The sequence below is a fragment of the Mustela lutreola genome, chromosome 8 (assembly GCF_030435805.1).
Source record: "Mustela lutreola isolate mMusLut2 chromosome 8, mMusLut2.pri, whole genome shotgun sequence".
Taxonomy (NCBI): Eukaryota; Metazoa; Chordata; class Mammalia; order Carnivora; family Mustelidae; genus Mustela; species Mustela lutreola.
The window spans coordinates 72135253-72149737 of record NC_081297.1 but is presented as its reverse complement, the minus strand read 5'-3'; the positions used below and the strand labels follow the sequence as shown (position 1 = coordinate 72149737).

General features: G+C 37.2%; 1 protein-coding gene and 1 pseudogene across 2 annotated transcripts in view; one reads left to right on the top strand and one right to left on the bottom strand.

Annotated features, from left to right (window-relative positions):
- Nucleotides 1-14485, bottom strand: part of GXYLT1 (glucoside xylosyltransferase 1) — a 60471-nt gene that overhangs the window by 20073 nt on the left and 25913 nt on the right. For both annotated transcript variants that reach the window (XM_059185629.1, XM_059185631.1), the window contains one exon: nt 12479-12730. In XM_059185629.1, the coding sequence (XP_059041612.1) occupies nt 12479-12730 (252 nt within the window). The remainder of the gene's footprint in view (nt 1-12478; nt 12731-14485) is intronic.
- LOC131839924 (U2 spliceosomal RNA) lies at nt 11325-11441 on the top strand (annotated as a pseudogene).

Genomic DNA, 14485 nt, shown 5'->3' with positions numbered 1-14485 from the left:
TTCAATTTAAATAAAATTTTTTTAAAAAGAGTCATTACATATAAAAAGAGTTCAGGTTATAGAAAACAAAAAAATTTTTTTTTAAGATTTTTATTTATTTAGTTGACAGCCAGAGATCACAAGTAGGCAGAGAGGCAGACAGAGAGAGAGGAGGAAGCAGGCTCCCTGCTGAGCAGAGAGCCCAATGTGGGGCTCGATCCCAGGACCCTGAAATCATGACCTGAGCCAAAGGCAGCGGCTTAACCCACTGAGCCACCCAGGCGCCCCTAGAAAAAAATTTTTTTAAGTAGAGAAATGGTCAAGGAGTATGGGCAAACAGCCATTCACAAAAGAGAAAACAAATGGCCAAAAATTAAATGAAAATATAGGGACCCCTGGGTGGCTCAGTGGGTTAAAAGCCTCTGCCTTCAGCTCGGGTCATGATCCCAGGGTCCTGAGACTGAGCCCCACATCAGGCTCTCCGCTCAGGCAGCCTGCTTCCCCTTCTCTCTCTCTGCCTGCCTCTGCCTACTTGTGATCTCTGCCTGTCAAATAAACATATAAAATCTTTAAAAAATAAAAATAAAAAATAAATGAAAATAGAATTTTTCCAAACTGACAGTATAGTCAGGAAAGTATAAGTTAAAATATGATATATTCCAGGGGGAGGAGTCAAGATGGCGGAGAAGTAGCAAGCTGAGACTGCTTCAGCTAGCCGGAGATCAGCTAGATAGCTTATCTAAAGATTGCAAACACCTGAAAATCCATCGGCAGATCAAAGAGAAGAAGAACAGCAATTCTGGAAACAGAAAAACAACCACTTTCTGAAAGGTAGGACCGGCGGAGAAGTGAATCCAAAGCGACGGGAAGATAGACCCCGGGGGGAGGGGCCGGCTCCCGGCAAGCGGCGGAGCAACCGTGCACAAAATCAGGACTTTTAAAAGTCTTTTCCGCTGAGGGACATCGCTCCAGAGGCTAAACCGGGGCGAAGCCCACGCGGGGTCAGCGTGGCCTCAGGTCCCGCAGGGTCACAGAAGGATCGGGGGTGTCTGAGTGTCGCAGAGCTTGCGGGTATTGGAACGGGAAAGCCGGCTACAGAGACAGAGCCGACAGTGAGCTCGCAGCTCCGTGTTACCTTGAACCGGTCGCAGGCTCGGTGAGCTCGGAGCGCGGCCGGAGGTCAGGCAGACGGGAGTAACTGGGCGCTGTTCTCTGAGGGCGCACTGAGGAGTGGGGCCCTGGGCTCTCGGCTCCTCCGGGCCGGAGACCAGGAGGCCGCCATTTGTATTCCCGTCCTCTGGAACTCTACGGAAAGCGCTCAGGGAACAAAAGCTCCTGAAAGCAAACCCGAGCGGATTACTCACCCCGGCCCTGGGTAAGGGCGGTGTAATTCCGCCTGGGGCAAAGACACTTGAGAATCACTACAACAGGCCCCTCCCCCAGAAGATCAACAAGAAATCCAGCCGAGACCAAGTTCACCTACCAAGGAGTGCGGTTTCAATACCAAGGAGAGCAGCAGAATTCCAGAGGAGGAGAAAGCCAAGCACAGAACTCATGGCTTTTTTCCTGTGATTTTTTTTAGTCTTGCAGTTAATTTAATTTTTTCTTTTTCATTTTTTTTTTTTTTCTTTTCTCGCCTTCGGGTAAAATTTTTTTTTTTTTAACTGTTACCTTTTTCTTTTTTAACGATTTTTTACTAGTTTATCTAATATATATATATATATATATTTTTACATTTTTCTTAGGTGTTTTCTCTTTTAAAAAAAATTCTTTTCTTTTCTTTTCTTTTTTTTTTTTTTTCTTTTTTCTTTCTTCCTTTTTGAACCTCTTTTTATCCCCTTTCTCCCCACTCACGATTTTGGATCTCTTCTAATTTGGCTAAAGCATATTTTCCTGGGGTTGTTGCCACCCTTTTAGTATTTTACTTGCCCCTTCATTTACTCTTATCTGGACAAAATGACAAGACGTAAAAATTCACCACAAAAAAAAGAACAAGAGGCAGTACCGAAGGCTAGGGACCTAATCAATACAGACATCGGTAATATGTCAGATCTAGAGTTCAGAATGACAATTCTCAAGGTTCTAGCCGGGCTCGAAAAAGGCATGGAAGATATTAGAGAAACCCTCTCGAGAGATATAAAAGCCCTTTCTGGAGAAATAAAAGAACTAAAATCTAACCAAGTTGAAATCAAAAAAGCTATTAATGAGGTGCAATCAAAAATGGAGGCTCTCACTGCTAGGATAAATGAGGCAGAAGAAAGAATTAGTGATATAGAAGACCAAATGACAGAGAATAAAGAAGCTGATCAAAAGAGGGACAAACAGCTACTGGACCACGAGGGGAGAATTCGAGAAATAAGTGACACCATAAGACGAAACAACATTAGAATAATTGGGATTCCAGAAGAAGAAGAAAGTGAGAGGGGAGCAGAAGGTATACTGGAGAGAATTATTGGGGAGAATTTCCCCAATATGGCAAAGGGAACGAGCATCAAAATTCAGGAGGTTCAGAGAATGCCCCTCAAAATAAATAAGAATAGGCCCACACCCCGTCACCTAATAGTAAAATTTACAAGTCTCAATGACAAAGAGAAAATCCTGAAAGCAGCCCGGGAAAAGAAGTCTGTAACATACAATGGTAAAAATATTAGATTGGCAGCTGACTTATCCACAGAGACCTGGCAGGCCAGAAAGAGCTGGCATGATATTTTCAGAGCACTAAACGAGAAAAACATGCAGCCAAGAATACTATATCCAGCTAGGCTATCATTGAAAATAGAAGGAGAGATTAAAAGCTTCCAGGACAAACAACAACTGAAAGAATTTGCAAATACCAAACCAGCTCTACAGGAAATCTTGAAAGGGGTCCTCTAAGCAAAGAGAGAGCCTACAAGGGGTAGATCAGAAAGGAACAGAGACCATATACAGTAACAGTCACCTTACAGGCAATACAATGGCACTAAATTCATATCTCTCAATACTTACCCTGAATGTGAATGGGCTAAATGCCCCTGTCAAAAGACACAGGGTATCAGAATGGATAAAAAAACAAAACCCATCTATATGTTGCCTCCAAGAAACACATTTTAAGCCCGAAGACACCTCCAGATTTAAAGTGAGGGGGTGGAAAAGAATTTACCATGCTAATGGACATCAGAAGAAAGCAGGAGTGGCAATCCTTATATCAGATCAATTAGATTTTAAGCCAAAGACTGTAATAAGAGATGAGGAAGGACACTATATCATACTCAAAGGGTCTGTCCAACAAGAAGATTTAACAATTTTAAATATCTATGCCCCCAACGTGGGAGCAGCCAACTATATAAACCAATTAATAACAAAATCAAAGAAACACATCAACAACAATACAATAATAGTAGGGGACTTTAACACTCCCCTCACTGAAATGGACAGGTCATCCAAGCAAAAGATCAGCAAGGAAATAAAGGCCTTAAATGACACACTGGACCAGATGGACATCACAGATATATTCAGAATATTTCATCCCAAAGCAACAGAATACACATTCTTCTCTAGTGCACATGGAACATTCTCCAGAATAGATCACATCCTCGGTCCTAAATCAGGACTCAACCGGTATCAAAAGATTGGGATCATTCCCTGCATATTTTCAGACCACAATGCTCTAAAGCTAGAACTCAACCACAAAAGGAAGTTTGGAAAGAACCCAAATACATGGAGACTAAACAGCATCCTTCTAAAGAATGAATGGGTCAACCGGGAAATTAAAGAAGAATTGAAAAAAATCATGGAAACAAATGATAATGAAAATACAACGGTTCAAAATCTGTGGGACACAACAAAGGCAGTCCTGAGAGGAAAATATATAGCGGTACAAGCCTTTCTCAAGAAACAAGAAAGGTCTCAGGTACACAACCTAACCCTACACCTAAAGGAGCTGGAGAAAGAACAAGAAAGAAACCCTAAGCCCAGCAGGAGAAGAGAAATCATAAAGATCAGAGCAGAAATCAATGAAATAGAAACCAAAAAAACAATAGAACAAATCAACGAAACTAGGAGCTGGTTCTTTGAAAGAATTAATAAAATTGATAAACCCCTGGCCCGACTTATCAAAAAGAAAAGAGAAAGGACCCAAATAAATAAAATCATGAATGAAAGAGGAGAGATCACAACTAACACCAAGGAAATACAAACTATTATAAGAACATACTATGAGCAACTCTACGGCAATAAATTTGACAATCTGGAAGAAATGGATGCATTCCTAGAAACATATAAACTACCACAACTGAACCATGAAGAAATAGAAAGCCTGAACAGACCCATAACCAGTAAGGAGATTGAAACAGTCATTAAAAATCTCCAAACAAACAAAAGCCCAGGGCCAGACGGCTTCCCGGGGGAATTCTACCAAACATTTAAAGAAGAACTAATTCCTATTCTCCTGAAACTGTTCCAAAAAATAGAAATGGAAGGAAAACTTCCAAACTCATTTTATGAGGCCAGCATCATCTTGATCCCAAAACCAGACAAGGATCCCACCAAAAAAGAGAGCTATAGACCGATATCCTTGATGAACACAGATGCGAAAATACTCAACAAAATACTAGCCAATCGGATTCAACAGTACATTAAAAAGATTATTCACCACGACCAAGTGGGATTTATTCCAGGGCTGCAAGGTTGGTTCAACATCCGCAAATCAGTCAATGTGATACAACACATCAATAAAAGTAAGAACAAGAACCATATGATACTCTCAATAGATGCTGAAAAAGCATTTGACAAAGTACAACATCCTTTCCTGATCAAAACTCTTCAAAGTGTAGGGATAGAGGGCACATACCTCAATATCATCAAAGCCATCTATGAAAAACCCACCGCAAATATCATTCTCAATGGAGAAAAACTGAAAGCTTTTCCGCTAAGGTCAGGAACACGGCAGGGATGTCCATTATCACCACTGCTATTCAACATCGTACTAGAGGTCCTAGCCTCAGCAATCAGACAACAAAAGGAAATTAAAGGCATCCAAATCGGCAAAGAAGAAGTCAAATTATCACTCTTCGCAGATGATATGATACTATATGTGGAAAACCCAAAAGACTCCACTCCAAAACTGCTAGAACTTATACAGGAATTCAGTAAAGTGTCAGGATATAAAATCAATGCACAGAAATCAGTTGCATTTCTCTACACCAACAGCAAGACAGAAGAAAGAGATATTAAGGAGTCAATCCCATTTACAATTGCATCCAAAACCATAAGATACCTAGGAATAAACCTAACCAAAGAGACACAGAATCTATACTCAGAAAACTATAAAGTACTCATGAAAGAAATTGAGGAAGACACAAAGAAATGGAAAAATGTTCCATGCTCCTGGATTGGAAGAATAAATATTGTGAAAATGTCTATGCTACCTAAAGCAATCTACACATTTAATGCAATTCCTATCAAAGTACCATCCATCTTTTTCAAAGAAATGGAACAAATAATTCTAAAATTTATATGGAACCAGAAAAGACCTCGAAAAGCCAAAGGGATATTGAAAAAGAAAGCCAACGTTGGTGGCATCACAATTCCGGACTTCAAGCTCTATTACAAAGCTGTCATCATCAAGACAGCATGGTACTGGCACAAAAACAGACACATAGATCAATGGAACAGAATAGAGAGCCCAGAAATAGACCCTCAACTCTATGGTCAACTAATCTTCGACAAAGCAGGAAAGAATGTCCAATGGAAAAAAGACAGCCTTTTCAATAAATGGTGCTGGGAAAATTGGACAGCCACATGCAGAAAAATGAAATTGGACCATTTCCTTACACCACACACAAAAATAGACTCAAAATGGATGAAGGACCTCAATGTACGAAAGGAATCCATCAAAATCCTTGAGGAGAACACGGGCAGCAACCTCTTCGACCTCTGCCGCAGCAACATCTTCCTAGGAACAACGCAAAAGGCAAGGGAAGCAAGGGAAAAAATGAACTACTGGGATTTCATCAAGATCAAAAGCTTTTGCACAGCAAAGGAAACAGTTAACAAAATCAAAAGACAACTGACAGAATGGGAGAAGATATTTGCAAACGACATATCAGATAAAGGACTAGTGTCCAGAATCTATAAAGAACTTAGCAAACTCAACACCCAAAGAACAAATAATCCAATCAAGAAATGGGCAGAAGACATGAACAGACATTTCTGCAAAGAAGACATCCAGATGGCCAACAGACACATGAAAAAGTGCTCCATATCACTCGGCATCAGGGAAATACAAATCAAAACCACAATGAGATATCACCTCACACCAGTCAGAATGGCTAAAATCAACAAGTCAGGAAATGACAGATGCTGGCGAGGATGCGGAGAAAGGGGAACCCTCCTACACTGTTGGTGGGAATGCAAGCTGGTGCAGCCACTCTGGAAAACAGCATGGAGGTTCCTCAAAATGTTGAAAATAGAACTGCCCTATGACCCAGCAATTGCACTATTGGGTATTTACCCTAAAGATACAAATGTAGTGATCCAAAGGGGCACATGCACCCGAATGTTTATAGCAGCAATGTCCACAATAGCCAAACTATGGAAAGAACCTAGATGTCCATCAACAGATGAATGGATCAAGAAGATGTGGTATATATACACAATGGAATACTATGCAGCCATCAAAAGAAATGAAATCTTGCCATTTGCAACAACGTGGATGGAACTAGAGCGTATCATGCTTAGCGAAATAAGTCAAGCAGAGAAAGACAACTATCATATGATCTCCCTGATATGAGGAAGTGGTGATGCAACATGGAGGCTTAAGTGGGTAGAAGAATAAATGAAACAAGATGGGATTGGGAGGGAGACAAACCATAAGTGACTCTTAATCTCACAAAACAAACTGAGGGTTGCCGAGGGGAGGGGGTTGGGGAGAAGGGGGTGGGATTATGGACATTGGGGAGGGTATGTGATTTGGTGAGTGCTGTGAAGTGTGTAAACCTGGTGATTCACAGACCTGGGGATAAAAATATATGTATATAAAAAATATATGTTTATAAAAAATAAAAAATTTAAAAAAAAAAAAAATGATATATTCCAGCCATATAACTACATGCTCATACTAGTACACACAAATAATAAAACCAAACCATCCATTCTCTGCTATCTCATATACACATTAAAAGTGTGACAGACTCTGTACTGACATAAAAACCAGTCAATTATATATTTACTAAGTTAAAATAGCAAACTGAAGATGTGTAAAACTATTTCTATTTAAGTGCTTATGTACATGTACATCTGTTTCAAAACATTTTCCTAATGGGTCTTAAAAATGTATAGTAAAGTTTGTAATATCATTTGGGCAAAGAAATGAAACTGAGAAGAGTGGTATGTAAGGGGAGACTTTTCTCTTTTATTCTACATACAATGAATTATTTAAATTTTTATAAGCCTAATATCATTCTGCAATTCTTTAATTTTTTTAAGTTTATTCATTTATTTAAGTAAACTCTATACCCAATGTGGAGCCTGAACTCACAACCCCAATATCAAGTCACATATTCCTCTGACTGAGTCAGCCAGGTGCCCCCATTTTGTAATTTTTAAAAAGGAAAGTGTAGCTCTAATTTACTAATTTTAGCAAACCTGCCACCAAAATGTACACATATTAAGGTCAATTAATTTTACTTTAGAATAATGTATGCTTTTGAAAATTATCATTATGAGTCTATCTTTACATAAGTATAAAACTGATAGATAGCTATTCATAGCATGTTCCAACAGTGTAGATACTGGGAACTCGTCAGTTTCCAAAGATCAGTTATTGCACTAATCTCTGAAAAGTTCTATCCTTGTTAGTAAGATGTCCATTGATACTCTGTTCTCATAAGCTATATATATAATAGAGTAAAAGTCCTCATGACATACATTTTGCAAATATGTAAAAATAACCACCATGTCTATCTACTTCATGGACATGGAAATGTTCTCTTTCCAATATTTTTTTTTAAAGATTTTATTTATTTATTTGACAGACAGAGATCACAAGTAGGCAGAGAGGCAGGCAGAGAGAGAGGGGAAGCAGGCTCCCCGCAGAGCAGAGAGCCCCATGCAGGGCTCGATCCCAAGACCCTGAGATCATGACCTGAGCCGAAGGCAGAGGCTTTAACCCACTGAGCCACCTAGGTGCCCCATCTCTTTCCAAAAAGAACTCACTAAGGGCCCAGTTTCTAAAACTTCCATCTATCCTCTGCCAGTAATTATCTATTAAGTTGCTACTCATGTCATATCCCACCCTAAATATTCCCAATACAAAGTTGTACAAAACACACATTCTGCTCTCAGTAGGTAGAGAAAACAAACAAAGATTACAAAGTAATATATAGCAGGATGTAAACAGAGTACACACCAAATATTCAAGAAAAGGACCCTCAAGATGCCTTATTTGGGGTGCCTGGCTGGCTTATCAGTAGAGCATGTGACTCTTGATCTCAGGGTTGTGGGTTTGAGCCCCACGGTTAAGTGTATTTTAAAAATAAATAACAAGGGGCACCTGGGTTGGCTCAGTTGGTTAAGCAACTGCCTCAGCTCAGGTCATGATCCCAGCATAACGAGAAACAACAAAAAAGTAGAATTTTTACTATTTTAATTTGTGATGTATACAACTTTTATACATCAGTTTGGAAATAAACAGTCATGAATGATAGGGACTGGGTGACAGAAAAGCAAATTAAGAATTTAAAATATGGCCACTGGTAGTCTTACAGCTTTTCATGCAGTAAGAACCATGCGTCAACATTCACAGATGTGTAAGAAACAGTTTAGAAAGTTACTATAAGTAATCAGTTATATTACTAGAGCCAAAAATTATAGAATTAGTAGGAAAAAACAAGGCAATGTTTGTTACAGATACAGTCTGGAAAACAATCAGGAAAAACAAAGACATATATATGAAAAAAGGAATCAAAATAAATTTTATGGAAACACCTTAGCAATCATAAATATAGTAATATTTGAAAATAAAGCAAATCTGTGTTGCTCCCACTGGGCAAGAACAGGATTATTTGGAACACAGGGATAGTAGGTGTAAAGAAAACTGCACCTACTGAATTAATGTATAGTATAATCATGCCTCTCATAGTCTTCTTCATTAAGTCTAATTACACACAGATGAAAACAAAGTTCAAAGTTTAGAAATGATTTCAACTCCCATATCTACAGCTCTAGTTGATTTTAGAACATGCCATGACACACACAAAAAAAAGAAGGGGGAGAAAACATTGCAGTATTTAGGAGTGACATTTAAATAAGTAAAAGACAATCACAGATTTGAACTACAGAGTTATAATTTTGAAATGTTTAAAAAATAATGGTGTTATACTACATTATCTCTAAGGTTCTTTGCAACAGTAAACTTCTCATAATTCTATGAATTTCAAATGAAGAGTTACTGAGAAGTCATATTATCCCTTAGCAGGTAATCTTACAGCACCATCTTCTGGTATAATATTACTGTGCATAGGCTAACAATCAGAATAGGAGGAATTCATGTTATTATGCCAGTTTTATTTAGTACAACTCAAGCTATATTAACAATATAGGGTAACAATTGGGTAGTTGAAGAAATGTTGTGAATCAAGAGTAGAGGTTACACTAGCCTCATTAAAGCATTCAAAATTGAAAAGCACACAAAACTGAAATAAAATCAAGATTTCATCAAGAAAATGAGAAGGCTAAAACAACAACAAAAAAACTAGGCTTACTAAATCTACAGAAAATAAGAATGATGGTACAAACAGTCCTAACACTGAAACATCAAGGTGTGGGCAAGGCTACGAGCAGTTATTATGCCTACATCAAAGATGAATCAAGGAAACAACTCTAAATGAGGCCAAGATTTAAATAAGATACACAAGAGGAGTAATGAATAACAGTGTGAAGTCTGGGCTACCAGAAGCCATAAGAAAAATATCTGATAAATATATATGCATATGTACACATACACATATTTTCTCATATCATCAAAGATATAATACTCCTTAATGTTTAATATAGCCCCAACCAGATGTAAAGGGATAAACAGCAAGTCTATACAGGTATCTAAGAAGCCAATGTATTTAGCTAACATTTAAGCGTGTACCACATGCCATGCTCTGCACTAAGCATTTTATTTTCATTTCTCATTTTAATTCCAGTGTAATAATCACACGTTATATTAGTTTCAAGTATTCAATATAGTGATTCAACAATTCTATACATTAGTCAGTGCTCATCCTAAGTGTGCTCTTTAATCCCCATCACCTATTCCATGCATTTCTGCACCCACAAACCCTCTGGTAACAATCAGTTTGTTCTCTATAGTCAAGAGTCTGTTTCTTCATTTGTCTCTTTATTTGTTCACTTGTTTCCTTAAATTCCATATAAGAATGAAATCATACAGAATTTGTCTTTCTCTTATTTCACTTAGCATTCATCTGGCTTCACCCATGTTATTGAAAATGGCAAGATTTCATTCCTTTTTATGGTTGAGTAATAGTCCACCATGTATATGTGTATATGTAGGTATATATGTGGTATATAACCACATCTTCTTTATTCATTCATCAGTGGACACTTGGGTTGCTTGCTTCCATAATTTTATGCTTCTTATAAATAATGCTGTGATAAACATAGGGGTTCATGTGTCTTTCTGAATTAGTGTTTTTCTATTTTTTGGGAAAATACCCAATAGTGAAGTTACTGTATCACACTGTAATTCTATTTTTAACTTTTTTGAGGCATCTCATACTGTTTTCCATAGTGGCTGCACCAGTTTGCATTCCTACCAACACTGGACAAGGGTTCCTTTTTCTCCAAACCCTCACCAACACTTGTTTCTTGTTGTTTTTGATTTTAGCCATTCTGACAGGTATGAAGTCGTATTTTTATAGTTTTGATTTGCATTTCCCTGATAATGAGTGACGTTGAACATCTTTTCCTGTGTCTGTTTGCCATCTGGATGTCTTCTTTGGAATACTATCTGTTCATGTCTTCTGCCCATTTTTTGTTTCAATTATTTGCTTTTTGGGTGCTGTAAGCTCTTTATATATTTTGGATACTAACTATTCTATATGTCATTTGCAAATATCTTCTCACATTCAGTAGGTTGTCTTTTAGTTTTGGTGATTTTCCTTTGCCGTGCAGAAGGTTTTTTATTTTGATGTAGTCCTAATAGTTTATTTTTGCTTTTGTCTTCGTTGCCTCAAGAGACTTATCTAGAAAAATGTTGCTACAGCTGATGTCAAAAATTACTACCTGTTCTCTCTTCTATGATTTTTATGGTTTTAGGTCTCCCATTTAGATCTTTAATCTATTTTGAGATTATTTTTATCGCTTCTCGGCCTTTTGGCTAAGATCAAGTGTATTTTGAGATTATTTTTGTGTATAGTATGAGAAAGTGGTCCAGCTTTCCCAGCACCATCTGTTGAAGAGATGTGCTAAGTATTTTAAAAGGATCTCCTTTAAACTGATAACCTACCCAAGTCCATTTATCATCTATTTTTTCAGTTGACAGAACTGACATTTAAAGTTAACTGGCTATTGGTTAAATAAATGCACAGGTGACAAGGTTAAACATAAAGACAGTTTGACTCCAGTGCCCACAAACTACAATGACATAAAACTCATCAACATAAAATTGGTAAGCCATACAACATACTCCTGTGTTCAGAATGCACAGAGAATCTAGATAGCCTGATTCTTCCACTGGCCCCACAATTTGAGAGATAAAAAACATGCAATAATATTTTTTTTAAAGATTTTATTTATTTGAGAGAGGGAGAAAAGGAGAGAGCACACAGCAGGAGAGAGGGGCAGAGAGAAAGGGAGACGCAGGCTTCCCTCTGAGCAGGGAGCCCAACACAGGGCTGGATCCCAAGACTCTGAGAGCATGACCTAAGCTGAAGGCAGACACTTAACCAACTGGGCCACCCAGGTGCCTCAAGAATTTTTTTTTTTTTAATAGCCCCAAACAGCTCCCATTTACAATGTGTTAGTCACTGTTCTAATTCAATCCTTATAAAAGTTCTATGATGTAAGTGATCTTACCTACCATCCTCATCTCACAGATGAGAATACTAAACACCAGAGATGTTCAAAACTTACTCAAAGTCCTAGAGTCTTAAACCTGGCCAACAGGATCCAGAGTCTTAAGCTCTTCACATCTATGTGTCACCCCAAGATGTTCTACAGTTGCACAACTACAGAATGACAACTATGACCTAGAGTATCAAGCTAGAAAGATGACATTCGCTACTTAATACACTGTTATTTTACTTCATTATCAGGACATCTGGCTTGATCTGCCATAATGCTCCAATAAATAGAATACTAAAAACATACTTTTTTCCAATTATTCTAAATAAGTGGGAAATTCTGAGTAGTTTCATCAAGTTCTTAATAAAACAAAACTAAATTGGAAACCAAACAATTTGTGGAAGGAAAGTAGAGAACTGTTAATCAACTACCTATATCAGTGACTTACCTTGAAATACTTTCTTCTCATTCTAGTCATGTTCATCAACATAACTCCAGAGTTTACTCCAGTTTTTCCATAATATGGATGTCTGGCAAAGCGATTATACCATCCTATCCGAGGCTCTTCATGTTCTGGCGCCATTGCAGCAATTTGTGTAGAATTAAATTTCTTTAGTAAAGACCAAATATCATCAACAGGCCGTAAAAAAAGGATATCAGTGTCGACGTACAATAGTGAGTCAACTTCTTTCAGGATTAACTATTAGAAGAGATATTTGAAGCATTAATTATAATTCTATTTATTTAATATAAAACATAAGAGGCTTTAATTATAAAATAAATACCTACGAGATAAGCTAATTTACATCAATTTTTTATAGTAATCTTTCCTAAATCTGTCATTTTTTATAATAGTATATATAGAGAAATAATGCTAATCTTTATATGAACTTTCAGAAAACAAAAGCTATAAAAACAAATCAGGACAAAAAGCTAAATAATAACAATTAGAAAAATAAATAAAATAAAAGCAATATTCTCAAAGATCAGAGATAGAGTGTTTCTTATAATGGGAATTAACATTAACTTAGCTGAATTTATATCCTGAATCTTAATTTCCTAAAATAAATACAGAAATAAACCAATATAAATGAAGATCTTCTGAATTTGTTCCCTTGGCCCATACACTAATGGCTGGCATCTTTGTGTCCTTTGGTCTTACCTAGTAAACGACAGAGCCAAAACTGCAATACAGACCACCCAGCTCGGGAATCCATGCTGTTTTATTTTCTTATTTACTGTCTCCCAACAAATCAAAGTAAATGTGCACATACTTAGCAAGGGTGAGGACAAGATGTGTTTAGAAATAAGGACTGGCTACATTATTACCTTCTGACACATGCTAAATGGGTCTTCTACAGGGATTTTTAAGGAAAATTTTTTATTTCTGTCTTACCTACAAAATTTAGAATCCAACTCCTGCAAATTTAAATTTACTGCATGTATCAGCATACCAGTAGAACTAACTCAATTATTAGATTAAACTAAATCTTTTCAGTTAAGAATATAAAGAGAAGCATTTGCTCCTTGTTCTCCTTTTCAAAATTGTTGCCTCCTCCTTCTGCTAAGGTTAAGCCACCACCTTAATGAGCAGCTATAAATCTGCAATCACCCCCATTCCCCCATCAGCTGATTTAATATCAAACTGGGGGGAAAATGTGGTTTGACTGCAGAGCCAGAGTAGGGAAGATTCACTTGTTCAAAGACCCCAGTGAAAGGGTACGTATGTATATGTCTGTATATCTGTCTCTCTTTTGGGGGCAGAAGAGTAAGGGAAATTGTTTTTTTATCAACATGCTGTTTCTGTACCACGAAACAATGTGTGTTTACAGATTACTATACTGTTAGCAGACTTGGAAAACACTGTTAACTGTTAGGAACCACTGCCAACTGGAGATTAGACATAAGGTCAGACATTAAGTAATAGCCATATCAGCATTTTTTCTATGGTCCCTTTTGGAGGAAGGAGTTGGTAGAGCTTACATTAGTTGTTTTCATCAATCTATTTCAAAGAAGAGAAACTCAGTAAAAAAAAAAAAAAAAAAAAAACTATCACTTAGAAAAATAAAGCACCAATTTACTCAAATCTAGTTAAAAAGATATAGAACTAACAGTGAAATAGAGGGCAGTTTGACAGGTTTCAAGTATTTTTGTTTAGTGTCTCAAATTTCATTTAGGCATTTAACAGATTATATCACTAAATGATCTGGAAAATTTCATATCACATCAACAATTAAACTTGTTAATAATACAGAACAAAATCAAAGAGAAATGGTTGTAACCTTAGGTCTCTGTCACCATGTACTATTTTTTTCAGTAATACATTTGTTTATTGAACATCATATTGTATTGGTTTAATCCCTGCCTCCCACATCAGACAATAAGCTCTATGAAAAGAAGAAACCCATCTGTTCCATTCATTACTATATACCAGAAATTCAGTACAGATTCTCGA